The 25,860-nt window shown below is 46.1% G+C and overlaps 1 protein-coding gene across 12 annotated transcripts in view; it reads right to left on the bottom strand.

Annotated features, from left to right (window-relative positions):
• The window catches only part of Ppp6r2 (protein phosphatase 6 regulatory subunit 2), a 108,259-nt gene that overhangs the window by 2,149 nt on the left and 80,250 nt on the right, over positions 1-25,860 (bottom strand). For 11 of the 12 annotated variants that reach the window (XM_087899177.1, XM_087899175.1, XM_087899172.1 and 8 more), the window contains 14 exons: positions 23,213-23,339; positions 21,638-21,790; positions 11,456-11,671; positions 10,062-10,126; positions 8,238-8,353; positions 6,188-6,273; positions 5,640-5,720; positions 5,171-5,268; positions 4,943-5,000; positions 4,516-4,640; positions 4,084-4,247; positions 2,829-2,985; positions 2,647-2,735; positions 1,803-1,998 (listed from right to left, as the gene is read on the bottom strand). In XM_087899177.1, coding sequence (XP_087755303.1) covers positions 1,803-1,998; positions 2,647-2,735; positions 2,829-2,985; positions 4,084-4,247; positions 4,516-4,640; positions 4,943-5,000; positions 5,171-5,268; positions 5,640-5,720; positions 6,188-6,273; positions 8,238-8,353; positions 10,062-10,126; positions 11,456-11,671; positions 21,638-21,790; positions 23,213-23,339 — 1,731 coding nt within the window. The remainder of the gene's footprint in view (positions 1-1,802; positions 1,999-2,646; positions 2,736-2,828; positions 2,986-4,083; positions 4,248-4,515; positions 4,641-4,942; positions 5,001-5,170; positions 5,269-5,639; positions 5,721-6,187; positions 6,274-8,237; positions 8,354-10,061; positions 10,127-11,455; positions 11,672-21,637; positions 21,791-23,212; positions 23,340-25,860) is intronic. The other variant, XM_087899176.1, reaches the window with a different exon arrangement.

The raw sequence follows: 25,860 nt of genomic DNA, 5'->3' as shown, positions 1-25,860 counted from the left end.
TCCTTTTGGTTAGTTTCATCACATTTGACCGTGTGAGCCCCTCTCCAAGTCTTGGCTCTACTTTTCTGCAAATCTTAGTATAGTGTTAGCTTTAGGGCTATGTCTTGCCTGGGGTTTCTAGAACATTGGGTCAGGGGCTCAATGAGCTTTGGACATACACAGCCAAGGGGCTGTGGGCACAGAGTATGTGACTATGAACTCAACCTGGACACAATGGTTCTCAACCTGTTGGTCGTGACCCCTTTAGAATTATACTTCATAACAGTAGCAAAATTATAGTTATGAAAATATTGTGTGGTGGACATGAGAAACTATACTAAAGGATCACAGCAGTAGGAAGGTTGAGAACCACTGTGTTATACCAACCACGGATTCCAGCTGGTTGAGCTTCCAGCTTTCCTGAGGGAAACATTTAAGTCCCAATATCACAGAGGGCCCTCCAGAACCACACAGGATGGTGGGCAGGGCCCTCTGTGCTTATGGAGGAGGAGTAGGCAGGGCTGGTGAGATCTACGGCTTGAATGCATCATGGTGGACTTGTGCTAGGTAGGCAGTCTGGCTGGTGCCCAACTGTCAGGTACAAGCCAACCTTAGAAGTGTAAACAGTACACAGGTAATATTCAGAGCAGATACAAAATCCTTCCACATACGGGGCTAAGGTCAAGATTCTTGTGAGTACCTTGTCTCCCGGTAGGGTTCAAAATGGGGGCTTCCTCCACTGCACCCTGAACTTAGGTGGAGGTCCTGCCTCAGGGTCTTTGTATAGCTGCAAGGTATTTCCAGTATCCTGGTCAATAGGCAGCTCCTATGCTCCCGTTCCTCAACGCTCACACTCTAGCCCCTTAATGCCAGGAGGCACATCAGTTCATTGGTGGACCCCAGTGACTCAAGGGGCATTCCCTGGAGCCAACTCCTGGGACACCTTGGTCCTATCTTCTCATCTTAACCACTCAAAACGGGGGGGGGGGGGGTAGAATGGTCAGAGATTAAGAGCACTGGCTGCTCTTCAGAGGACCTGAGTTTAATTCCCAGCAACCACATGGTAGCTCACAGCCATCTGTAATGAGATCTGGTGCCCTCTTCTGACCTAAAGGCATACATGCAGACAGAATACTGTACACATAATAAATAAATCTTTAAAAAACAAAAACCCCTACACTGGGTTTGCTGGAGGGGCTGGCCTCTTTGTAAGGAGGCTATGACAGTCTCTTCTTCATACACTTCAAGGAAACTTTGGCTTGACACCTGCTTCTACCTTCTAGCCAGGGCTCAGACTACAGACCCAACCCCCAACCCTAAGAAATGCTTTATCCTACTATGTGAGTGTACAGGGCACCTGACTGGAGTCCACACATGTCCTACCACAAAGGAGCAGCAGAGGAGGGCTGGCCAGCTCCAGAGTCATGAGCTTGCCATATAGAAAGCGAAGGGCTGCAGGCCTTTCCTCCACTGTCTGGAACAACCCAGAGCCTGAAAACCAGCTTTTTTCTAACTGGCCTCTGTAGTGGAGGCTGTCCTTTCAAGTTTTTGGCGAGCTCTTCTATTATTCTGAATCACTTAAAGCAGGAAACATGCACTATGTCCAGCCTTCCCCTTAGTAAAGAGACATTGTCTTTTCTAGAGATGGCTTCACAGGATCATTAGCCACTGGTACAGCAGCAAGGGATTCCAGCTTGGCCGCCACTTGTTCTCAGAGAGCTGAGATCTGGTGACTGAGCCTAGCTCTTAGTAGTTACAGGAGCAGAGTATAAGCCACACAGTATTCACTGGGCCCCCAGGCTAACTTGCCATTCCGTTCACACCTGCTGGTAGTAGCTTCCTCTGTCCTGGGTAGTGGGGGGGCTTTCCCACCATGACCTGTGCGCACGGCTTCCACAGTACCAGCTGCCTTCTCATCGTCTTCACTGTCAGATCCCCCAGAGGAGCTGCTGTCAGAGGCTACCAGTGGGGCCTTCCGAGTGACACACACATTCCAGGTACAAGGCGAGGTAGGACCAACTGCAAAAGAAGGAACCCTGCGATATTTGTGAGGGCAGAGGGGCCAGAGCACACAGCTACCATGGCTTGAAGGATCCCAAATTTGCATGTACCAGGTGAAATGAGAGGCAGAAACGGCTCATGTTGGCCTCATGAGTGTTACACATGTGCATCTGAATGTTCACAGGAACCACACGAATTGTTGTGTACCCTCTATGTGTACCCCCCCTCCATAAGATAGGGTATATGTGTGCTGTTCTCAGAGGCGGAAGGCATTTCAGGAGACTGCCATCACTCTCCCTCTCTAACCTGGTCTAGTTGCTAGGAAGAAGGGGATGGAGGCCAAGGACTTTTTGATTAGGTTTCATATTGGCTTTCCAACAATGACTCATCTACATACTTGGCAATATGCCTCAAGGATGCAGATGGGTTCAGACCTGGGTGGTGCAGCCTGATCAGACCAGGCTCTGAGGGCAGTATAATGGCCATGTTGCCCTGTCCTAGAAGACCTCCATTTAGAAATGACAATTCAAATCCCGCAAGTATATATGGACCCCAGTACCACAAAGGCATGGTCACACCTGGGACCTTGACCACTTCCTATTTTCCCAAGGTGATCTGGCCTTGCATTAGGCCTGGGAACTACACAAGGCAAGTGCTGCTACTCACAGGCTTTCTCTGGGCCTGGACTCTGGCCACCCTCAGCATGGCTGTGGTCCATATCCACAGGAGAGCTGCACCGGGGCCCTGACTCAGAGCTACAAAAGAAGAAAGGGACAAACTGAACCCATGGGGCAACATTGGTCCTGACACCAAACAGGCATAGCTCTACATGCTGATGTGTTTGTTACCAGCAGAAAGGCTGGAAGTCGGTGAATTTGGCCCAGCCTTTCTCCTCTGGAGCTGAGGGACCAGCTGCCCATATACTAGAACCCACATCCCTCGCAGCTCCTGGGGCTGCAGACATCGGGTTCACTGGCTCATCAAAAACTGCTGTCCATGTAGTACCTGCCAGGGGAAGAGACAACAGTCAAAAACAGGCAAGGCTAGTATATGATAGACAAGGGAGAAGCAGCATCATATGGAGGTGGGTAGAGGGATCAACAGAGCTCAGCAGGAATACAAGATGCTCCCAGTTAAGAAACTCCAGAGGAGCCCTCTCTGAAGTATCAGAGAGGACAGGACTCCCTAGCTGGTGCCTACTGGCCCTTTGCAGAGGGTACTATGGCCTCAGACCCTGGGACACTGGGTGTAAGGGCCTCTGGGGTCCTGATACATCATCCACTGCAATAGAGCACATGTATAGGCATCAGTGCTTGCTGATGCCGTGCTTCACAGGTACCTGTGAGGTCTCATCTGGCCTCCAGGAAAGCTGATGGTACAAAGAAGGTACTGTCCCACCTGTCCCAACCAAGGTCACGTGCACTCTGCTCTCTCCTTAACCTTGGATTGGGTGAGGTGTTCTTGCCCTTGGCCTTGCAGCTTCTTGTCAGCCCCAGCTTTTCCAGCTGGCTTCAGAAAGCTGGTTCTTGCCCATGTCCTGAGTATCTCAGCACCCCAAAGCAGAAGCAATAAAAAGGATATCTCTCTCTCTCTCTTTCTCTCTTTGGTTTTTCAAGACAGGGTTTCTCTGTATAATCTTGGCTGTCCTGGAACTCACTCTGTAGACCAGGCTGGCCTCAAACTCACAAAGATCTGCCTGCCTCTGCCTCCTGAGTGCTTTAATTAAAGGCACACACCATCATCACCCAGCAAGGGGTCTCTTAAGAGGTAGTTCATGGGATAGGTTATGCTACTGAGTACATCCAAGGGGTGGCAAGCAACAGCATACAGATTACATAGGGTATGCCTTCCCTAACAATGACAATAGATACCAGCTGTGCAAATGCAGATGCAGGGACCACAACAGAACAGAGTAAGAACACTTTGCTCTTGATTCATTGTAGAGCAGAACCCCACCGATGATGATCAGACCTCCCAGAACATTTAATGAAACCACGTGTAAATGGGGAAGTAGGTCAAGACACACAATGACTCCAAAGGGAGCTCATAAGATATACAAGTCAAATCATGTCCCCAATACCCATGTCCCTTGCTGGATACTACCTTCTGAATCACTCTCTGAGCGAGGACCTTCTTTCTGTGTAGGAGATGAAGGAGTGGCCAATCCAGGAACATTCCTAGCTGCTGCTAAGCCAGCCTTCCTGTCCTGGCCTCCATGCTCCAGGGCATTCTTTGAGTAATTTTCTAAGACATGAGGGGCTCCAAACCTGGGCAGACACAAAGGTAGTAGATACATGGTGAGCCTTGGTTAGACACTGGAGAGCCCGTGGTAACTCAGGAATTGGGGCCAGGGAAGGTTGGGCACAAGCTATACAGATAAGCACTGCTTGGCTCCCACCAGCTTCTGGTCTCTGCAAGAACGGCCCCTGCCTCTCTGGGTGTCCAAGAACTTTAACAGAAGCTGGATATCTAGTGTTTAATCTTGTGCCTGCTCCCTACTGGTGGAGGCTTTGGGAGAACGGGTGAACCCCACACCTGGCTCTGGCCATCACCCGGGCAGTGCATCGAGTCTCCTCATCCTCCCAGATGTCTTCTTCCTCCTCATCATCGAAGGGCTGGATTCGATCACTGCAGCAGGCTTCAAACAGAGCTGCACTAGGCTGTAAGATGGAATAAAGAGCTGGTTTCTAGAGAACCTGGGGAAGCCTGGGTTCCAAATAACTCCCAGAGGGGCTTAGCTCACAGAACAAGGCTGACAGACAGTATGGGAGGAGAAAGGAGGAAGCTCTGCTCTCAGCTCCCATGGAGGGATGCCTCCCAGTCCTGACACACAAATATACTGGCCAGGGCCCCCATGGTCCCATCCATCTGTGACAAGGACCAAGTTGTGGGCATAGTCTGAGCTATCTGAGCAAAGGGAATAAAATGATGCTCTTCCTCCCTGCAGGAGCCCATCACTCACACTGTCCTCATCGGCTTCAACGTTGAAGTTGATCTCTGCAATCCGGTCAAATGGGGCACTGCAAGAACAAGGTCCCTCAGTACCTCCTCTGGTCCAGTGGGCCTGGTTGCCCTCAGACAGTAGGTGGAACATTCATTATCTCCTCAGGGACAGTGGACCCCATTGCTGGCAAGATCACTGGGAACTTAGGGAAGAGGAATCACTAGCCTTCGTGACGTCTGCACTCACTTGATGTTGTCATCCTGCTCTGCAAATTCCTCATCATTGAAGCCAAACTGATCCACAAAGTTGGCTGTCATCTGCTGGATCTGGTACTCAGAGAAGGCCTGGGAGGAGAGGATGCTGTTACAGAGCAAGCTGAGCCCTGGAGGCTGCTCCTTGGAACCCAGAGCTCTAGTGCTCAGGAGCTCTGGCAAAGCAGGCAGTGAATTTTCCCTAGGTTGAACATTCAGAGTGATTGAGCAGTTGTGTACAGAAGAACACCTCCTTACTCAACTCTCAAGCTCAGTGTCCCCAGGAGTCTCACCAAAGTGATGTGACTTTGGGGGTGTCCCCCCAGGCCTCCCTCTCCCCCAGATATGCTTGGGGATGAGTTACTTTTCTCTTTTTGCTATGCAATGTCATGGGAACTAAGCACTACCAAGGACACAGGCTCCAGAAGGGCCTGGCAGGGTGCAGAGTGCCGGCCATCCCTCACCTGCTGAAGGGACAGCTCGTTAGGGAAAGTACCCTCAATGTCCTCGTCCTCACTTGAGGAGTGAAGGTGGTGAGTGCTCACCTAAAACACAGGCCAGATGGGGTGGGCATGTGAGCTAGCCAGACCCCACCCTGTCCAGTCCAGCCAGAGCCCCAGGCCCCCCCCCCCGGCACCCTCCCACACCACCAGCCCCCTGGTACTTGTGGGCCTGTGCAGCTTACTGCAGAGATGCCAAGTGAGGTCAAAGCCCCATGAAAGAAAGCCCATTCTCCCTGAACCAGGCAATAGCCCGGGTCCTGAGAATAAAGAGGACTTCACAAATAAGCTATAGCTGTGGGAGGGAGCAGATGAAGAGATAACACCAGCTTTGCAAAGAGATCCTCAGGGAGCCAGCTCTGGTGTGACCTGCAGGCCGAAGGCTGGACTGAATGCGCCGTTCAGTACTACCCTTGTGCTTTCCTCCCCACCTGTGCTGCAGAGTGGGGCGCATGGGATTGTCAGTGGTCTTAGCTGCACCTGTGCCATGGAAGTAGCCCCAGCTTCCTCACCAGGTCCACAGTGTTCCTGCGGTTGGTCTCCATCAGTGTCTCTTCCACAAAGCTCTCCCAGCGCCCACGGCAATCTGCAGGGAGCCCTGCAAGGTAAGCGCTACCTTGTAAGTCTTTGGGATCTGTAGACCGGGGAGGGCACTCAGGAGCCCTATCAGGCAAAGGCTGGTCCAGGGAAGGACAAGCTACACTTCTATGATCAGCCCACTTGAGGCAAACAGTGGCTGCGGATGGGAAGTAAACCTAATACATACAGCAAAGGAGAAGGCAAATGTCCTGCAGGGCCTGAGACTACAGCAACCCTGAGCAAGGCAATGTTCACCTTGTTTTTACAGAGGTTTCAGTGGCAGGAGAGTTCTGTCACTTTATTTATTTACTTGCAATTCATAAAAATAAATTTAGTATATTGACAATATCTTGTTTGTCTGGTTAGTTGGTTGGTTGCTTTTTCTTTTTTTTTTCTTTTTACATTTTTTTTTTTTTTATTGGTTGGTTGCTTTTTCAAGACAGGGTTTTTTCTCTGTGTAGTTAGTCCTGGCTGTCCTGGAACTCAATTTGTAGACCAGGCTGGCCTTGAACTCAGAGATCTACCTGCCTTTACCTCCCTAGTGCTGAGATTAAAGGCGTGAGTCACCACTGCCCAGTTTATTTTGTTTTTTTGAGACAGGGTTTCATCATATAATTCTGGCTGTCCTAGAGATCTACCTGTCTCTGCCTCCCAAGTATTGGGATTAAAAGCATATGCCATCACACCTGGTGGCATGAAAATTTTGAGTCTGCTTGCTGGTGTATGTTTACCTAAAGATTTAAAGAAACAGCCTTCCTAGTAGCCCTGAATCAGTCACAAGTCTACAGCCTATGCCTGATCTGGAAACAAGAACTTTCCGCTCACTCCTCACCTCCCTAAACTGCTCTGTCTACAAGGGAGACACCTTCTACTTACAAGGGAGCCACCCCTGGCTTGCTCACTCTTCTGTCTTGCTGCTTCTCATCATGTGTGATGATGGACCAGCAAATTCAGTTTCACCAGGGACTACTGAAGTATAACTAGGAAGAAGGTGCACTGGCAGGTGGCCTGAAATACCACAGAGAAAGAAATTCCTCTGGTTCTGGGTCATGGGGAGGACCACCTGGAGCCTCCTTACCCAATACTTGGTGGGGAGATACAGCACAAAGCGACCATGAGGCTGAACAAGGTCCTCAACCACAAATGTGCACAGGACCCATAGTTATCTCTAGTACAGTAAAAATATCTTTTCACTTTCCTAAGACAACTCCCCACCAGCCAGCTCAGGGCCCTGATCAAGAATTAACTCAAGTCTGTGCACAAACTAGTTCCTAGACATCTCAGAGGCTCCCTGCGTGTCAGTTCTGGCCAGGCTGCAGAGGATCTGGTATACCCTATTCAGGCTTGCCCGCAATCTCTCCTTCCCTCACCCAGTTCTCCCCTCACTCATGCACTTACGTCAAATAACAAAGCATATGGCATAAGGGTGAGAGTGTGGTCACAGAGCCACACTGTGTTCAGGACATGAAAGGGTTGGGAAGAAGCGCCCTGTTTGAGAGTTATGCATGAGGGGCACAGAGCAGTGAACACCATGGCTGAGGGCAGGGGCTCTGTTGTTCTGATTGGGTCCAGAATGGTACTGCCCATCCTGTAGGGCTCAGGGTTCCAATCTTGGTGCCCACAACCTGCTTCTAGCGGCAGGATATCACCTACACTGATGGCTTCTAGATATGTATACTAGGAAGGTCCTCCAAATTGCCTAAGTTAAAAACAAAAGCAGGAAGGTGGGCCAGGACCTCTAATGAAGGTACAGCTCTGGGCAGCTCATGAGAAAAGAGAGCCTGGTGATTGGTTCTTGGCTTCTAAGTTTAGCACTGGAGCCATGAACTGTCCGTGACGGCTGCATCTCCAATGCCTGTTTCATGAAGAGAGCACAGCTCACACTGAGAAGATGACAAAGAAGGCTGCATGGTTTGTTCCCTATCAGTGTAGTTCTCACTGCTAGGGACAGAGGGCAGAGGGAGAGGAAAGTAGTGGGCTCACCTCGGATGACTTCACTGATATGGGTCTGCACTGGGCCCTGCTCCAGGTTCTGTACAACTGCATTGGCGATCCGTGTGAGGTGACCCATATTCCCACGTCTCATGCCACCTGCTGCCCTGAAAGTGAAATGAACTATCAAGGTGGTCACTCAGTCCAGCTCTGCCCAACTTCTTGCTGGGAGGGCCAAGTAACAGGATTTCTGAAGCTCACCTCTAGTGTCACCTGTAGCTTAAGCATTTGGCTTCTTTGTGGCTGTCACTCCAGGTTAACTTCAGGGGTAACAATCTGACCAGTCAGTGCCTGAGCGACAGCCTTGCCTCTAGGATACTGCTGATTACTGAGCATTAAGTTCAGCCCCACCTCCCCCATCAGACCAAGAAACAGTAACGAGACTGCTTACTTCATGGCCCATTTATGGATATCAAGATGGAGGCACAAAAATCACAGTGTTGGCCCAAGTTCCACCAGTGGTAGTGAAAGAGGAACTGAATCAGGACCGAAGACAGTACAGCACTGGGCACACTGTTTCCAGGATAATGCCCACTGCTGGAGTTGGGATGGAGTAGGCCTCCACACCAAGTGAGCTGCTCTAACTTCTACTTGTGCACCACACAGATCTTGGGTGACAGTTCCACAACTCTTCTCAGAGCCCTCTGGGCTTCCATGAGCCCTACCCAACACTGCCTGGAGCCCACCTGTCCTCAGCAGGGCAATAAATGAATGAGTGGCCACTGACTCCTGGAAACATTGTTTCTGAGTGGAGGGTGGGCTCAGACAGGAGTTGCAGAAAAGCTAAAGTGCATCACTGTGCATGATTCCAACAAAGTATGATCTGACTTTAGTAAGATCCGGAGTGGTTATAGAGATGGCTCAGTAGTTAAAGAGTACTGGCTGCTCTTCCAGAGGACCCGGGTTTGATTCCCACCACACGGCAGCTCCAGTCACCATCACTCTGGTTCTAGGGGATCCAATGCCATCATCTAGCCTCTGAGGGTACCAGGCATTCGCCCATAGTGCACAAACATGAGGCAAAACCCTCACACATAAAATAATAATTTTAAAATAAAAGAGATAAGAATGGCTGCAGCCAGCACATGGGAAGCTGAGGTAGCAGTATTAGAAGTTCCAGACCAACCTGGGCTATATAACAAGACCCTGTTTCAAAAAACCAAGACAGTGACTAGTTGTGGTGGTACACGCCTTTAATCCCAGCCCTTGGGAGGCAACAGCAGGTGGATCTCTGAGTTGTAGGCTAGTTTGGTTATGTGGTGAATTCCAGGATAGTCAGAGCTATATAATGAGGCCCAGGTATTGGAAAAAAAATTAGAGAAAAAAATCTTCAAAAAAAATGAGATAATAAATGCACAAGGTCCAAGCAAGCCTGGGTGGTGGTGGCACAAACTTTAATTCCAGCACTCAGTGGCAGAAGCAGGCAGATCTCTGTGAGTTCAAGGTCAGTGTGGTCTACATAGACAGTTCCAGGACAGACAGGTACACAAGAAAAACCTGTCTCAAAAAACCATACCAAAATAAAACAGAGTCCAAGCAAGATAGGTTGGGAAGGGTCACCTACCTACAGTGTGTGGCCCAGCCATCCATCTCTCAACATGCGACTCTCCATGCCTCCCTGCATCCTCCTTCCTGAGCAGCCCTTATTGCTGTTTACCCAGTAGCAGGATCCCTTCCAGAACAATCCCAGACACATATCTAGGTTACACACTGCTGATGCCTGACTTGGAACATGGAGTCTTGCAGTGTCCAACATCCCGGTGAGAAGCATGTCTACATCCCTAACTGACCAAGAGGGTTCCTCAGGGTCCTTACTGTGTGTGGTCGTTGGCTTCCCAGGCTTCCAGGATCCTTTGTACCAGGCAGCACTTCTGGAACAGCTGTGAGAGCAGAGCGGCAAGCAGTGTGAGTGGGAGCCCAAGGTTCACACTGCCTCCTAGGTGCTGTAGGTAGTGAGCAGGCAAATCAGCACTGAAGACCCTGTGGCCATGACATCACTGATGCTCAAGGGCTCCAAGTCTCATGCTATTGAATGCCCTGAGAATGAAGACCAGTAAATATAGTAAAGGACAGTCTATGCTCCTCCATTATGCTAGAATGTCTTCTGCCTCCCCTCCTGTGGGCCTCCGTCTACCTCTGGCCACTCTCCCATCAGCTCTCTGGGGCCCTTAGCATTTTCTTTTCCCAGACACAGGCAGTTTTCTTGTATATGTGATGTGTTATAGATCCCAACTCACACCTTCTCTGTCACTATCTGGGGGGTCCCTGTTGGTCTATATGCCCCCCCATGAATAGTATTCTCGGTTCCCCAGAAGCTCTGGCCATTGCAGGCACCTGTCTCATGGCTCTTTATTCACTAGGCCATAAACTGTGGACCACAATGAATACATCTTACCCAGTATTGGCTCCTGCTAGGTTTGTTTGCACACAGGTTGCCAGGATACCTTCCCAAGCAAGTAGCACTGAGACCTTCTAAACCCAATCAAACACTGTTGTCTATGAGGCCTCTGAATAGAGACCTAGGAACCCTGTCCCAAACTTCTGCCCTCTGGTCAGCCCTGTAGCATGGTCCAGAATGTCCTGTACCACTGTAAAAGAGGGTAGCAGTCACGGTGGGTCTCAGCTCAGGTACAGCTTATGATCCCAAGCTATTTTCTCCCTTTCTTCCCTGGCAAACATCCACTGGGGCTGCTCTCTACCAGGGACGATATTAAATGCTGCTATCAAAAACGGGTTGAGCTGCAGACTCTTAACTCTAGGGTGACCGACCCAGATGAAGTGTTAGGGTGACCACTGTATAGTTATCCTATGGAGAATAAGGGAAGTCACAGAGAAAGCTGGTGCACTTGGCTCTAGAAGGTCCAAAGTTCCAGAAAGCTCTCTCCTGAGAATTCAACACTTGTGTTTAGTTATAAAGGTGGACTGAACAGAGCAGCGGGATGCTTGTGAGCACAGTAGGGAGAGCATGTCCAGATAGCTGCCTTTCTAGAGCCAATACCCACAACCACAAGATCATCTTTGCAAATGCTGGCTTGCCTTCTATGTCACCAACTATGATCCTGTCAAACCTGAACGTTTCTTCACAATGTTGTGTTCCTGTGAGTAGCCCCTCTGACCCATGAGGGTTAGGAGGTAACACACCAGAGTCTGGGAAGTGTTGGCCTGGGTCTGCTTCAGCTGGCAGTGATGAACAAGGGCACTGGACTTACATGGGTCACCATCGTGTTCTCAGGAAGGCTGGTGATGGATTGGGGGTTCTCTGGCTTCCCAGTTCCATCTCCACTCCCCTGAAGAGGCTCCACCTTGCCATCTGATCCACTAGCTTCTGCCTGCTCCTCCCGGGCAGCATGGGAAAGAATAGCGGCTATGCATAGTTCCACTTGGAAGTGTAAAAAGTTATTCCAGGTGTACTTAAAAAACAAGTCCTGGGTAAACAAAGGACAGAAAAAAAGTCTTTAGATAGGTCTTCTCCAACAGCTGAACTACAAGGTGAAGGGGAATCAGTCTCAAAACTTCATCTACTGATCTTACAAGCATGCAGCTGTTGTGCTTGGGCACATCCCTGAGGCCCACTTCTCACTAAGGAAGTTCTGTGAGGATCTGCCCTGCCCACTGCCCTCTTGCTTGTTACTTTGTGTACATCTCACTGACCTCAGACCTTATCCAAATAACTGTTGTCTACTTTCTGTTTCTTTGTTCCTTAAATTAGAAACTTAAGTAATTTGGAGTATTTTTCTTTTATGGTGTCTTTAAAGGGCTATGTATTTTCCTATAAAGTCTACTTTATATATTTTATTACACACTATTTTTAAATTACTATTTAACTCCAAGAATTTAAAATCTCCCTCTACTATTTTGTCTCTCACCAGTGTGTAACCAGAGTATGCTAAACTTGGAACTCCACCAGGATGAGTGACATACATCTTTCTCATGAACATGCGACTGAAGCATGCCAGGCATCCTGCAAAAAGTTGGCACTGAGGCATCATTGGTAAAGCCTAGACAAGGAGACTCAGACATCCCGTCTCCAAAGAGCCTTTTCCAGCTCCAGATCTTCTCCACTACTGCCATCTCACACAGGCCAGGGTCGCAGCAGCCCACGGCCGCAGACCCAGCTGAGCAAACAGGTGTGTGCTAGGTAGAGGGATGGGATATAATTTTGGGTACCTCCTTTATAACAAAGATTACATCAAGCAGAGAAGTCATATGTCTGACATACTTCTTCAAAAGAAACACATTCCTTTTGTGTGTGTGGCACACACCTTTAATCTTAGTACTTGGGAGGCAGAGGCAGGCAGATCTGCATGTGTTCGAGGCCAGCCTGGTCTACATAGCAAGTTCCAACATCTAAGGCTACATAGTGAGATCCCATCTCAAAGATAAAACAAACAAACAAACAACCCCAAATCTTAGCTTTACATTTTTTGGGTATGTGACCTTAAGTTATGCAGCAGACTATGCTACCTAGATCACCTTTCAACAACAAAAAGTGAGAACACATGACCTAAATGGTGAATGCTACCAAACATTTAATTAAAATTTTTAATTTTTATTTCACATGCACTCGTGTTTTGCCTGCATGTATGTCTGTGTGAAAGTGTCAGATTCCCTGAACTAGAAGCTACAGGCAATTATGAGTTGCCATGTGGGTGCTGGGAATTGAACCTGGGTCTTCTAAAGGAACAGCCAGTGTTCTTAACTGCTGAACCATCTCTCCAGACCCTTAAAAATTTTTTATGTCCATAGATATCTTGCCTGCATATTGTCTATATACCATCTGTGCCTGATGCTTGTGAAGGCCAGAAGGTGGTGTCAGCTCTCCTACAACTGGAGCTATAGATGGTTGTTAGCCACTGTGTGGGTGCTAGGAACCAAACCTGTGTCCCCTGCAAAAGTAGCAAGTGTTCTTAACTGCTGAGCTGTCTCTCAGCCCCTCTACCAAACACTTAAAGAAGAACCAATACATATTCTCAAACTCCTCCAAAGTGGAAGAGGCAGCAGTATTATGTGACTTGTCCCATGAGGCTAGCATCGAACTGATACTAAAACGAGACAAGGATATGATATGGATATGCCTTATACATACTGATGCAAAATACTAACAAAATGAATCCAGCTTCTCATTAAAATAATCATTCATGCCTGATGGTGGTGGCACACACCTTTAATCCCAGCACTCGGGAGGCAGAGGCAAATCTCTGTGAGTTTGAGGCCAGTCTGGTCTACAAGAGCTAGTTCCAGGACAGGCTCCAAAGCTACAGAGAAACCCTGTCTCAAAAAACCAACCAACCAACCAACCAAACAAACAAACAAACAAAAGAATAAAATCCTTGAGAATAAACTAAAACCAAAGAGTCAAAAAACAGTGAAGCTAAAACTACAAAACAGGCTAGGCAGTGGTGGCACACGTCTTTAGTCCAGCACTCCAGAGGCAGAGGCAGAGGCAGGCGGATCTCTGTGAGTTTGAGAGCAGCCTGATCTACAGAGTGAGTTCCAGGGTTACACAGTGAAACCCTGCCTTGAAAAACCAAATAAGAAAAAAGAAGAGAAGAGAAAAGAAGAGAAGAAAAGAAAAAAGAAGAGAAAGAAGCATCAGAAATCCGACAGTGATGATCTGGGAATTCGATCCCTGGGACCGACGTGATAGAAGAGAACCTACTCCCACAAGCTGTACTCTGACCATGACATGCACCTGGTGGCACCTGGGACCACACACATGGGCGCATGCGCACACACACACCCACACACAGATAAATAAATCAATATAATATATAACATGCTAAAAGAACTCAAAACACCAGATTTATATATTTATTATTTATGTCACTAGGAGTTGAACACAGGGCTTTATTGGATTTTGTTTTCTTTGTTTCATTTTATTTTACTTTTTTTTTTAAATGAATAGGTGTTTTGCTTACATATATGACCTTGAAGCCAGAGAGGGCATAAGATTTCCTGGGCCTGGAGTTATTATGAATAGTTATGAGCTGCCATATGGGGCTGAGAATTGAACTTGAGTATTCTGGAAGAGCAGTCAGTGCTCTAAACCCTGAGTCATCTCTCTAGTGCAAATAGGGCTTTGTATATTATATAAGTGCTCTGCCACTGAGCTATATATCCCTAGTCTCCCCAAAATCTATTTAAACAAATGGAAAACCCACCAATATTCTCTTAATTAATATTATATTACATGATAAAAATAGAGGAAAGAAAACACAAACATCTATACAAACACAATCTTAACAAAACATGATAGAAACACTCATTCCAACTATAATCCTCATTTCTGCAAGTGGTCACATGGCCTTAGCTGGTATTTGGATCCACCTTCCTCTACTACCCATTTCACATTTCCTCTACCATCAGTAAGAACCTCAGCAGGTCTTGACTCTGAAGGGTCTGTACTTTTTGTCATCCTGCCTGGATTAGATTGTTGTAGTCTCCCATTGGCTTTAATCACAGGACATGGTAGCACTAAGATATGCCCTAAAGAGTCTCTTATACTCCATAATCTTTCTTACCTCCATTGTGGATAAATAATTCAAATTCCCCTTGGTAATCTGGATCAATTTCCCCCTCATAACACCGTTATTCCTTCCTTAGCCTGTTGGCTTAAGGACATTAGAAGCCAAAGTGACAAGGGGCAAGTCTGAGCTTCCAGTTTAATGCAATGTTTGTTGCGGCTCCTAGCAGGAGCACTTCCAAATCTGGAATTAAAACTTCCAGCTCATCAGAATTTATAAAGTTGCAGAAACAGGAAGCCAGCAATTTTCTAAAGTATCACTGGCAGTGATAATGAGTTGAACTATTCTTTTGCCACCCCTTGACTCCTGGGCCCATGGATCCTTGCCATATATTGGACACTGATTCCAAGCATATACCATTTTCTGAAGAACCCTGTCCCAGTCCTCCAGCCACCTAATTGGTGCTGTAACTTGGTCATTCCGTCTTTTTACCAAGCCAGCTGCTTCAGAACAGTTGGAACATGGTAAGACCAGTGGATTCCATGATCATGGGCTCACTGTTACACTTCTCTGGCTGTGAAGCGAGTTCCTTGGTCAGAAATAATACTATGTGGAGTTCTATGATGGCAGATAAGGCATTCTGTTAAGTTCATGGATGATAGTTTTGGCAGAGGCACAACCAGAATAAGTATCTATTCTAGTAAGGACAAAGTATTGTCTTTTCCAGAGGAAGTAGTCCAACTAGTCAACCTGCCACCAGGTCACTGGCTGGACACTCCAGGGAATGGTGCCCTAACTGGAGCTCAGTGTTAGTCTCTATTATTGGCAGATTTGGCTCTCAGCAGCAGTTGTAGCCAAGTCATCCCTGGTGAGTGACAGACCATGTTGTCAAGCCATCTCTGCCACCATGGCCACTTTGTTCATGGTACACTGGGCAATGACAGGAATGGCTGGGGAAAAGGGATGACAGAATAAGTCATCCTATCTACTTGATTACTCCTCCTCAGCTGAAGTCACCTTTTGATAAGCATTTACTATCTTCACACCCTTTGCCCATTTGGTAAGGTCTATCCACATACTTCTTTCCAAATACCTTTTTTGCCAATTTTCTAATCATGCTCTGACCATCAGCTAATCCATTGGCTACAGTCACGAATCAGTGACTGAGTATCTGGCCATGTCTCCTTCCAGGCAATATGTATGACCATGTGTGCTGCCCACAGTTCTGCCCCCGTGAAGATTTCCCTTCACCAGTGTCTTTCAGTGTTGTCTCAGAAAGGGGTTATAATGCTGCAGCTGAGCACTTCTGGGTGGTGCTTGCATAATGAACGGAACTGTAAGTAAGGTCCTAGTCTTTTCTCCCTCAGTCAACCAGTCACATGGCACAACCATGAGGCTATAGGTTCATGCTTGGCAGTAGATAACATTGTAACAGGAATAGAAACCGTAAGCATTTGGGCAACTTCTTTATATAAACTGCTTGTGCCTTCAGGACCTGTTTGGGCCTGATAAAATATACACCACTTCCATTTGATAACAGATTGCTGTTGTGCACCCAGCTCATGATGGACAGCTCAGGTAATATGGTAACTTGGTAGCCCATTGTCAAATGTTCAGCTTCACTTTGATCTAGTAGCAAGCTGAGAGCTGTTTCTCAAAGGGAGAATAGTTGTCTGTAGATGATGGAAGAGCCTTGCTCCAAAAATTCTAAAAGTCTCTTCTGTGATTTACCTATAGGGCCTGCCAAAGGCTACAGACAGCATCCCTATCTGCTACTGACACCTTAAATACCATCGGGTCTACTTGATCAAATGTTCAAGTGGTAGAACAGCCTGCACAGAGGTCTGGACCTGTTGAAAAGCTTCCTCCTGTTTCCAAGCTCCCTCCACAAAGCTAGCAGCTTTCTGAGTCACTTGGTATATGGGCCAGAGTAACACCCAAGTGGGGAATGTGCTGTCTCCAGAATCTAAATAGGGCACTAACAGTTGTGCTTCTTGCTGATGGGAGGGGCCGGTTGTAATAATTTATCCTTCACCTTAGAAGGGATATCTCTGCATGCTCCTCACCACTGGATTCCTAAGGGTTTCACTGAGGTAAAAGGAATTTTGACTGGATTTTTTTCTCATTCTCTGGTACACATGTGTGTTACCAATAAGTCCAAAGTGGCTGCTACCTCCTGCTCACCTGGTCCAGTCTGCATATTGTCATTAACACATTGAACCAATGTATATTTTATGGAAGAGACAATCAAGATCCCTTAAAAATAAGCTGTAACACAGGGCTGAAGAGTTAATAAATCCTTGAGGTGAAATTGTAAAGGTATACTGCTGGCCTTGCTAACTGAAAGCAACTTGCTTCTGGTGGTCCTTATGGACAGATACACAGAAAAAGGCATTTGCTAGCATGTACCAGGAGATGTGTTAATTTGCTCAAGTAAGGATACCACATCTGGTACAGCAGCTGCAATCAGTCACTACCTGACTGAGTTTTTGATAGTCAACCCTTATTCTCCACAATCCATCTGTCTTCTACACTGGCCAAATAGGAGAATGAAAGGGAGATGTGGTGGGAACCACCACCCTGCATCTTTGATGTCCTTGATGGTGGCACTGATTTCTACAGTTCCTCCAGGGATGGGAAACTGGTTTTAAAAAACTATGTTCTCTGGAAGAAGCAACTCTGAAGGCTTCCATTAGCCTTTCTAACCAAAGGAGCCCTCAGCCCAAGGTCAAGGAACCACTGTGAGAACTGTCAACCCCTAAGTATATCTATCCCAGTTATACATTCTGGAACTAGGGAAATAGCCACAGGATGAGTCAGGACCCACTGGATGTATTATAAATCAGGTATCAGACAAAACTATAAATTACCTGACCTCTCTAAGCCCCCTACTTTAACTAGAGGGCACAATGTTTTTTTTTGGGTCTCCCAGAATTAATGTCAATTCAGAACCAATATCCAGTAGGTCCAGGAAAGTCTGATTGTTTCCTGTCCCCCAGTGTACAGTTACTCTTGTGAAAAGCTGTAGATTCCCCTAGAGATGGGCTGGGGAAAGGCTAATAGTAAAACTTTTAAGAGCCTTCATCAGGAAAATCTGGCTGTTCCTTCATTCAAGGAGTTCTGTGCTGTGAAATAATCCTTCCGTACACTGGTAAATTATGCTGTGATTTGTTTAATAAAGAAGCTGACTGGCCAATAGCTGGACAGAATAAGATCAGGAGGGAAAAACCGGAATAAAGACATTGTAAAGAAGAAGGGTGGAGTCAAAGGAGTCACGAGAGATGCAGAAAGAAGCAAGATGAATGTCCTGTGTTGAAAAAACATACGCCGCCGGGCGGTGGTGGCGCACACCTTTAATCCCAGCACTCGGGAAGGCAGATCTCTGTGACTTCGAGACTAGCCTGGTCTACAAGAGCTAGTTCCAGGACAGGCTCCAAAGCTACACAGAAACCCTGTCTCGAACCCCCCCCCCCCAAAAAAAAAAATAAAAAAGAAAGAAAGAAAGAAAGAAAGAAAGAAAGAAAGAAAGAAAGAAAGAAAGAAAGAAAGAAAAAACGTACAGCCATGTGACAGAGGGTAGATAAGAAATATGGATTAGTCAGGAGGTGGTGATGCACGCCTTTAATCCCAGCACTTGGGAGGCAGAAACAGGTGGATCTCTGTGAGTTTGAGACCAGCCTGCTACAGAGCGAGTTTCAGGAATGGCTCCATAGCTTCAAAGAAACCCTGTCTCAAAAAAACAAAATAAATTATATATATATAAAAATTTAAAATGTAAGAATTAGCTAGTAACCAGCCTGAGCTATTGATCAAGGATTTTTTTCTTTTTTTTTTAATTTTAACTTTATTTTATGTACATTGGTGTGAAGGTGTCAGATCCCATGGAACTGGAGTTACAGACAGTTGTGAGCTGTCATGTGGGTGCTGGGAATTGAACCCAGGTCCTCTGGAAGAGCAGCCAGTACTCTTAACCATTAAGACATCTCTTCAGCCCCATAATCAAGCATTTATAATTAATATTGAGTCTCCATGTTGGTTATTTGGGAACTGGAGGGCAGGAAAGAAAAGTCCACCTACAGTTCTGGGTCTTCAAATTGGTTCAAGTCTGGAAATTAGTTCACAAACTGAGATTCCCTTTTGCCACTATACAATGGAGCCTTTCTTTCATTTGGTTAAGAATTTTTCCACAGATTTTATCTAGATCAAACAAAACTGCAGGAGACTTTTTATCTGTTTTGTGCCTGGAGACACCCAGTACCAGTATGAGTGACATCATCATAAAGATCACTTTGCCCATTATGGGTTAGACCATTATGGACATTGTTTTGTCTGTGCTACCCATTAGCCTCCCAAGTACTGGGACGACAGGCATACACACCGACCTAACTCTCATCTTAACTGTTTTTACATGTACAATTTAGTGGCATTAGGATGTTGCAACTATCTATCTCCAGCACTTTCTCCCCATCCCAAACAGAACTATACCAATACTAACCCCCCAGACCCATGGCAACTTCCATTCTTTCTGTCTTTGCATTTGACTATTCTAGGATATTATGTATAAGTGGAACCATAGATTGCTTTTATTGTGACCGGCATATTTCACTAAGCACAGTGGCCTCAAGGTTCATTTCCTTTGCAGCATGTGTCAAGACTTCCTTTCTTTTTAAGGTTGAAACATTTATAATCATATGTATATATTTTATTTAATCACTTTTCTACCAGCAGATGCTAGGACTGTTTACATTTTTTTGCTGTAGTGAAAAGTGTGCTGTGACCTTGAGAGATATCTGTTTAAGGTCTTTAGATGTATACCTAGGAGTGGATGTACAATATCTCATGGCAGTTTTACAGCTAACATTTTGAGGAACCACCAAATTTTTCCAAAGCAGCTATATTGCTTTGCAGACCCACTAACAGTGTATAGTATTCATGCTTTCTAATTTCTCTGCTTAATGATTTCCTTAAAGTGGGGCAAGTAGATAGTCCAATGGGTAAAACTGCTTATTAGCAAAACTGAAAAATCACAGTTTGATCCTAGGACTCACATGGCAGAAGAGAAACCTATTCTTGCAAGTTGTCCTGACTTCCACATGCACACCATGGCATTTGTAAGTGCACATGCAAACACATACACACACACACACCCACTCCCCACAATAAATACAAGATGAATGTGAAAGGAAAAAGCCAGGCATAGAGGCACATGCCTTTAATCCCAGCACTCAGGAGGCAGAAGCCCCCTATATGCCCCCCAAAAAACTATGATTTGGTATATAGTTCAGTGGTAGAGTGCTTGTCCAACATACGCAAGTCTCTGGATTCAGTTCCTAGAATTGTGTAGTAGATGAATGAATGAGTATACATGTCTATAGGGTAGATTAATGACGGACTACTCACTTGGGTTCTAGTCCAAGGACTGAGACACAAACAGTAAGTAAGCAAGGACTGGGAAATGGATAAGTCAGTAAAGTACTTGCCATACAAGCACTAGAGACCGGAATTCAATCCCCAGTGTCTATGTACAAGTCATGCTCAACAGCACACATCTGTAATCTCGGCACTCAGGAGATGAAGATGACAATCCCCTTGCTAGTCAGCAAGTTCCAGACTCAGTAAGAGACTGTCTCAAAAAGTAATGTGGAGCCAAGTGTGGTAGCACAACCTGTATTCCCAGCACTTGGAAGGCAGAGGGAGAAGAATCTCTATGAGTCCAAGGCCAACTTGGTGTACTTAATAAGTTCCAGGCCATCCACGGCTACATAGTGAAACCCTGTCTTAAAAAACAAGCAAGCAGGATCAGGGTGAGGGGTGGTAGTGGTAAAAATTAAGATAGATTTGTTTTAGAAAGAAAAGGGAAATGAGTCTTTTATTAACAAGATACAAGCTGGAATCTATCTTAGCAGATTTAAAGTAACTTTTGGTGGTGGTGAGTGAGTGACAGAGAGAGGGAGTCTCATGTAGACCACTATCTCCAGAGTCTATTGGACACCACACTTAACATAGACATATTTGAGGGCACTTCCTGCTTTCTGGGAGTAGAGGCTGAAGACATGCCAACAGTACCCAACAGGGCATCTCAATCTATATCTTCCTGCTCAAGAAAACAGCCACCAGCTCTCTGAGATGGCACCTGCTGCTCAGAGCCAGTACAGGCAGGTTACCACTGCCAGCTCATCTCTCTTATTAGAAATCAGCAGAATTCTGGCCAGACATGGAAACACATGCCTTTAATCCTAAGCACTTGGGAGGCCAGTCCGGTCTACATAGCAAGTCCCAGGCCAGCCAAGGCTACATAGAGATATCCCATCTCAAAAGCAACAAACAAACAAAAAACAAACACCAAAATACTAAAATACTAAAATACTACTACTACTACTAGAATAACCTCCAGGCCACTGGTGGTTCCTACTGACGGAGGCACATATCCTACTGGATTTGACAAGAGTCACAAGGATGACAACTATGAAAGATAAAAGACAAGGGCCTTCTCCCTTTTGTTTTGCTATTTATTTCCTTCCTTCCTTTTTTTTTTTTTTTTTTTTTTTTGACAGGGTCTTACTATGTATCTCTGATTGTCCTGGAATTCACAATGTAGACCAGTCTGGCCTCGAACTCACTCAGAGATCTATCTCTTAGGATACTATGACTTAAGAGACAAGATCAGATACCTGCCCTCTGCCATCAGGAAGTTCCTAGGATGTCAGGTTACTGTGAGCCTAAGACTGACTCACATCCCTATATTGCTCAGTGTGCTACATTAGAGACCCATGATCTGGATATCAGCACCTCTTCTTGGTAGGTCTTTTTACCCCAAGTGCCTGTCCTGATGAACCCTGTCCAGTGCTCCTGACCCATCTCCATGTTCAACTGAAGACTGTGCTTGGCTCATACAGTCAAGCAGAGCTGCTATGGGCGCTGACTCACCAGCAGTAAGTCCATGGTGTTGAGTCGGCAGAGCTCCTGGTTGATGCTGGGCGTGTTTGTGTGCAGCAGTGCAGCCATGAGGCGTGCACCATGAAGACGAGCATTCCCCAGGGGCTCCTCTAGCACGCCAATAGTGGTCAGGATTGCTTTTTTCTGCAAACACAGGAGGCACCACCCAGTTGGAGTCTTATAACAAACGGCCACTCACCTATGATATGCCTGGCCTGGAGAGAGTAGGGTGTGATCAAGACAGGGCTTCCTGCAAGAAGAAGTGAAGAAATCCACAGGATGAAGGACCCTTTTCTCCCCTCATGGCTAAAAAGAGTGGATAAAGGGACCAAAGGCTCCTAGGAAGCCCAGGGACTCTTGCCTGCGCCTACCAGGCCAAAGGATCACTACTATGGCACATAAAATGTATCCAGTATCCATGATGAAGCTGGTAGTAGCAATCTGAAGGCAAGTAGCAAGACCCAACTGTGGGCTGAAGCCCTGGCTCTGTATCCCATAGAATTCTTTAAAGGATTCTGAGCTAAGAGCTTGCCTCATTAGTGAAATAGCTTTTTCCCAGTTTAAAAAAAAAAGGTTCATGTGTGTATATTTATTGTATATGCTTATGTGTGTACTGTATGTGTCACAATACATGTATGAAGGTCAGAGGGCAACTTTGTGGAGTTGATTCTTTCCTTTCACCTTTATATAACCCAGGAATCAAACTCAGGTCATGAGGCTTGCATAGAAAGCATTTTACCCAATTAGCCATCTCACTGGCCCAAGCTTGCTTCATTAGATTGGATTCGGGAATTTTCTGATCCATCTGTGTCCACTTTTCCACAAACTGAATGTTTAAGGCTGATAAAACAGTTCTTGCCTCTATAAATCCTTCCTTATTAGTGGGGGAGACAAAACAAAAAACAAGCAGTAAGTAAGGTAGGTGTACTAGGAAGAACTGTGTATGGGAAAGGACTATAATTGTGGAGTCAGAGTGCCAGAGAAGACCTGGTGGGCAGGAGGCAGTTGAGGACCTTTGTGAAGGTCACCCTCTTCAGCCTAACCCAATAACTACCCTGAGCTGTTGACTCAACAAAGAGCTTCTCTGGGATCTTGGCCTCCAGGAGCTGAGCCACCCTTGGCTAGGAGTGCTCTGACCCAGAGACTAGTTAACCTGATGCTTAGTTACCTGTGGAGTCTGCAAATGTCCTGCCCCCAGGCCTCTCCTAGTAGAGCGACATGGGTATTCCTAACTAGTAGTATATCTTTTTTTTTAAATATTTATTTATTATGTATACAATATTCTGTCTGTGTGTATGCCTGCAGGCCAGAAGAGGACACCAGAACTACCATGTAGCTGCTGGGAATTGAACTCAGGACCTTTGGAAGAGCAGGCAATGCTCTTAACCGCTGAGCCATCTCTCTAGCCCACTAGCAGCATATCTTAACATCTGCTCAGAGGTTGGTTCTCCAGTCAGTATCTCAAAGGGTAGGTCAAAGCACACTTAACTCCATACTCTGCCTTATCCTGTATATTATATCATCATATGTCTCTCAAGATCCCTAATAATCTCTCCGGCCATTTACCTTTGGCGGGTGGAGCAGGAGCTGATGGAAGTTCTTTAGCCATGGCTCGATGCCACGCAGGATGCTGCTGTTGACAGAGTATGACTTTTCCAGTCCCTGAGAAAAGGAGTCCACCAAGCCTTCTGTTCTGTGGATAAAGACAGCAGGCAGTCTTGGTATTTGCACCATGCCTTGTGCACTCCCCATTCTCCCAGTCCCTCTCCCCCTACCTCTCCCATTCACCCCTCCTCCATTTCATTTCCTCCAGAGACAGGGCTGGAGAGATGGTTCAGAAGTTAAGAGCCTGTTCAATTCCCAGCACCTACGTAGCAGTTCACAACTGTCTGTAACTCCAGTTCCAGGGGATCTGACACCCTCACACAGACATACTTGCAGGCAAAATACCAATGCACATAAAATAAGAATAAATAAATCACTAAGAAATGATTAAAAGTCAGGTGGTGGTGGTACATGCCTTTAATTCCAGCACTTGGGAGGCAGAGACAGGCAAATTTTTGTGAGTTTGAGGCCAGCCTGGTCTACAGAGCAAGTTCCAGGACAGGCTCCAAAGTTACAGAGAAACCCTGTGTCTCAAAAAACCAAGAGAAAGACTGCTCCCATTGTTAGGAGTCCCACAAGAAAACTAAGCTACACAAAACTGTCACATATATGCAGAGGACCTAGGTCAGTCCCATGCAGGCTCCCTGGTTGTCAGTTCTGTCTCTGTGAGCCCCTATGAGCCCATGTTGGTTTATTCGATGGGTTCCTTTCCTCTTTAAAAAAAAAAAAAAAAAAGAGTTGAAATAGGATCCCTTGGTTGGCCTGAAACCCACCTCTCTTGCCTAACTAGTGCTGCAATTAAAGGCATTGGGCCACCATGCCTGGTCCTATTTCTGTTTTTCTAAATTTCACATTGTTCCCTCCATCACATGCAGGGCTGAGTTTGGCTTTCAGAAGTAGTCTAGGCTTGCTGGATTTGTAATCATCATCATCATCATCATCATCATCTAGTTATATAAGTAGAGAAAATGACTAGTTATTTTTAGGCAATACACCAATATTAAAGTATTGAGGTAGTTTTGTGTAACATGAGAAGGGCCTGCTTGTTGGGGTTTTTGTCCTGCCCGGCCCCCCAGCTGTTTAGTCCCAGAGAAAAATCACACACAGATTGGCCCATTAGGTCAGGCTACTTATTAGCTAACTCTTACATCTTGATTAACCCATTTTTCTGATCTATTTTAGCCATGTGGCTCAGTACCTTTTTCAGTGGGGCAGCTTCCACGGTGTTCTGGGCAGGAGTGGAAGGAATCAACTTCCTCCTCCCCAGAATTCTCCTGCTCTCCTTGCATCATTTCCACTTCCTGTCTGGTTTTCCCACCTACACCTCTTGCCTGGCCAATCAGCATTTATTTAAATCATGATTGACAGACTACAGACAATTCTCCCACACCAGTTTTGGAAAGAGATTTACCAAATTTCTTGTATTTTCTTGTGTATGTGTGTGTTTAAAAGCACAAGGCTATCAGTACCAGAGATAATGAAGTACTCCCCAGCATGGGGAAACATGACAACTGCCTTGAGGGAAAGTTGGAACATCACCCCCAACATGTAATAGAACAGTTCAGAAACATCCTGGGGATGGTTTGCTGGCTGCAGAGAACCTTCATCTACCTGATGGAGCTTGTAGGCCCATTGAAAAGACTGAGTGGAGGGGTCAGTGCTTAGCAATATCAAGAATTCTCCTCCATTATGCCTTCCAGGGGACTTCTTAGCCAAGAAACTGCTACTGACTCTCCACATCTTGTCTCCTCTGTGGCTCATAAGGTAAAATCAGATCATCTTTGTTTAAATGGCTGTGGCTGCATCTATCCTGATGGGATCTCAGGGCCAGCCTGGGCCCCAAAGAAAGTTTCACTTTCTAGAATTTATATTTGGGGTCCTAGAAAGTTCTCAATCACTTGCATTCCCAAACAAATTCAACCTTTCACACCAACTATGTCTCCTGTTTTCTCCTGTCTTAGGAAATGGTATTTTGCCTCAGAAGGCTTCCAAGAGCAATACTGAGGATAACCAGTGTGGTGACTTTCCAGCTTTGCACCTTTCAATCCATATATCAGTAACTATGCTTCTGCTTAAAATGGGATCCTCTTCTTATCAGAAATTATCTTTGACTAAATGGGGCCTCTCAGAGGAAACCTCCCTGACCAGCATAGCACGTCTCTATCTTCCAGGCCTATATGGACTTTTTTTTTTAAAGGATCATGCATTTTCCATACTGAACCTGTCCCCATAATGATCTCCTGGGACAGAGAGGAACATTGTAGGAAAGGAGGCTATGTTTTGGTTGTCTTTGTCTCTTAGGACTCCATGCTAGGTATTCCAATAGCACCTGATGGATGAAAAAGTGGTGAAGTATAGGGGCTGGAGAAATGGTGCAGTGGTTAAGAGCACTTATTGCTCTTGCAGAGAATTTGGGATTGGTTTCTAATGCATATATGGCAGCTCATAATCATCTGTAACTTGGGTTCTAGGAAAATGTTGCCCTCTTCTGGCTTCCACAGGCACTGCACCCATTTGGTGCACATACATACATGCAGGCAAACATTCATATACATAAAAATAAATACATCTAAAGGAGGGGAAAGGGAGGTGGGGAGGATGTGGAAATT

Source organism: Myodes glareolus, chromosome 19, assembly GCF_982192425.1.
Source record: "Myodes glareolus chromosome 19, mMyoGla1.1, whole genome shotgun sequence".
Lineage (NCBI taxonomy): Eukaryota > Metazoa > Chordata > Mammalia > Rodentia > Cricetidae > Myodes > Myodes glareolus.
Note: the sequence above shows the minus strand (reverse complement) of the source record. Positions and strands in the feature narration are given on the sequence as shown.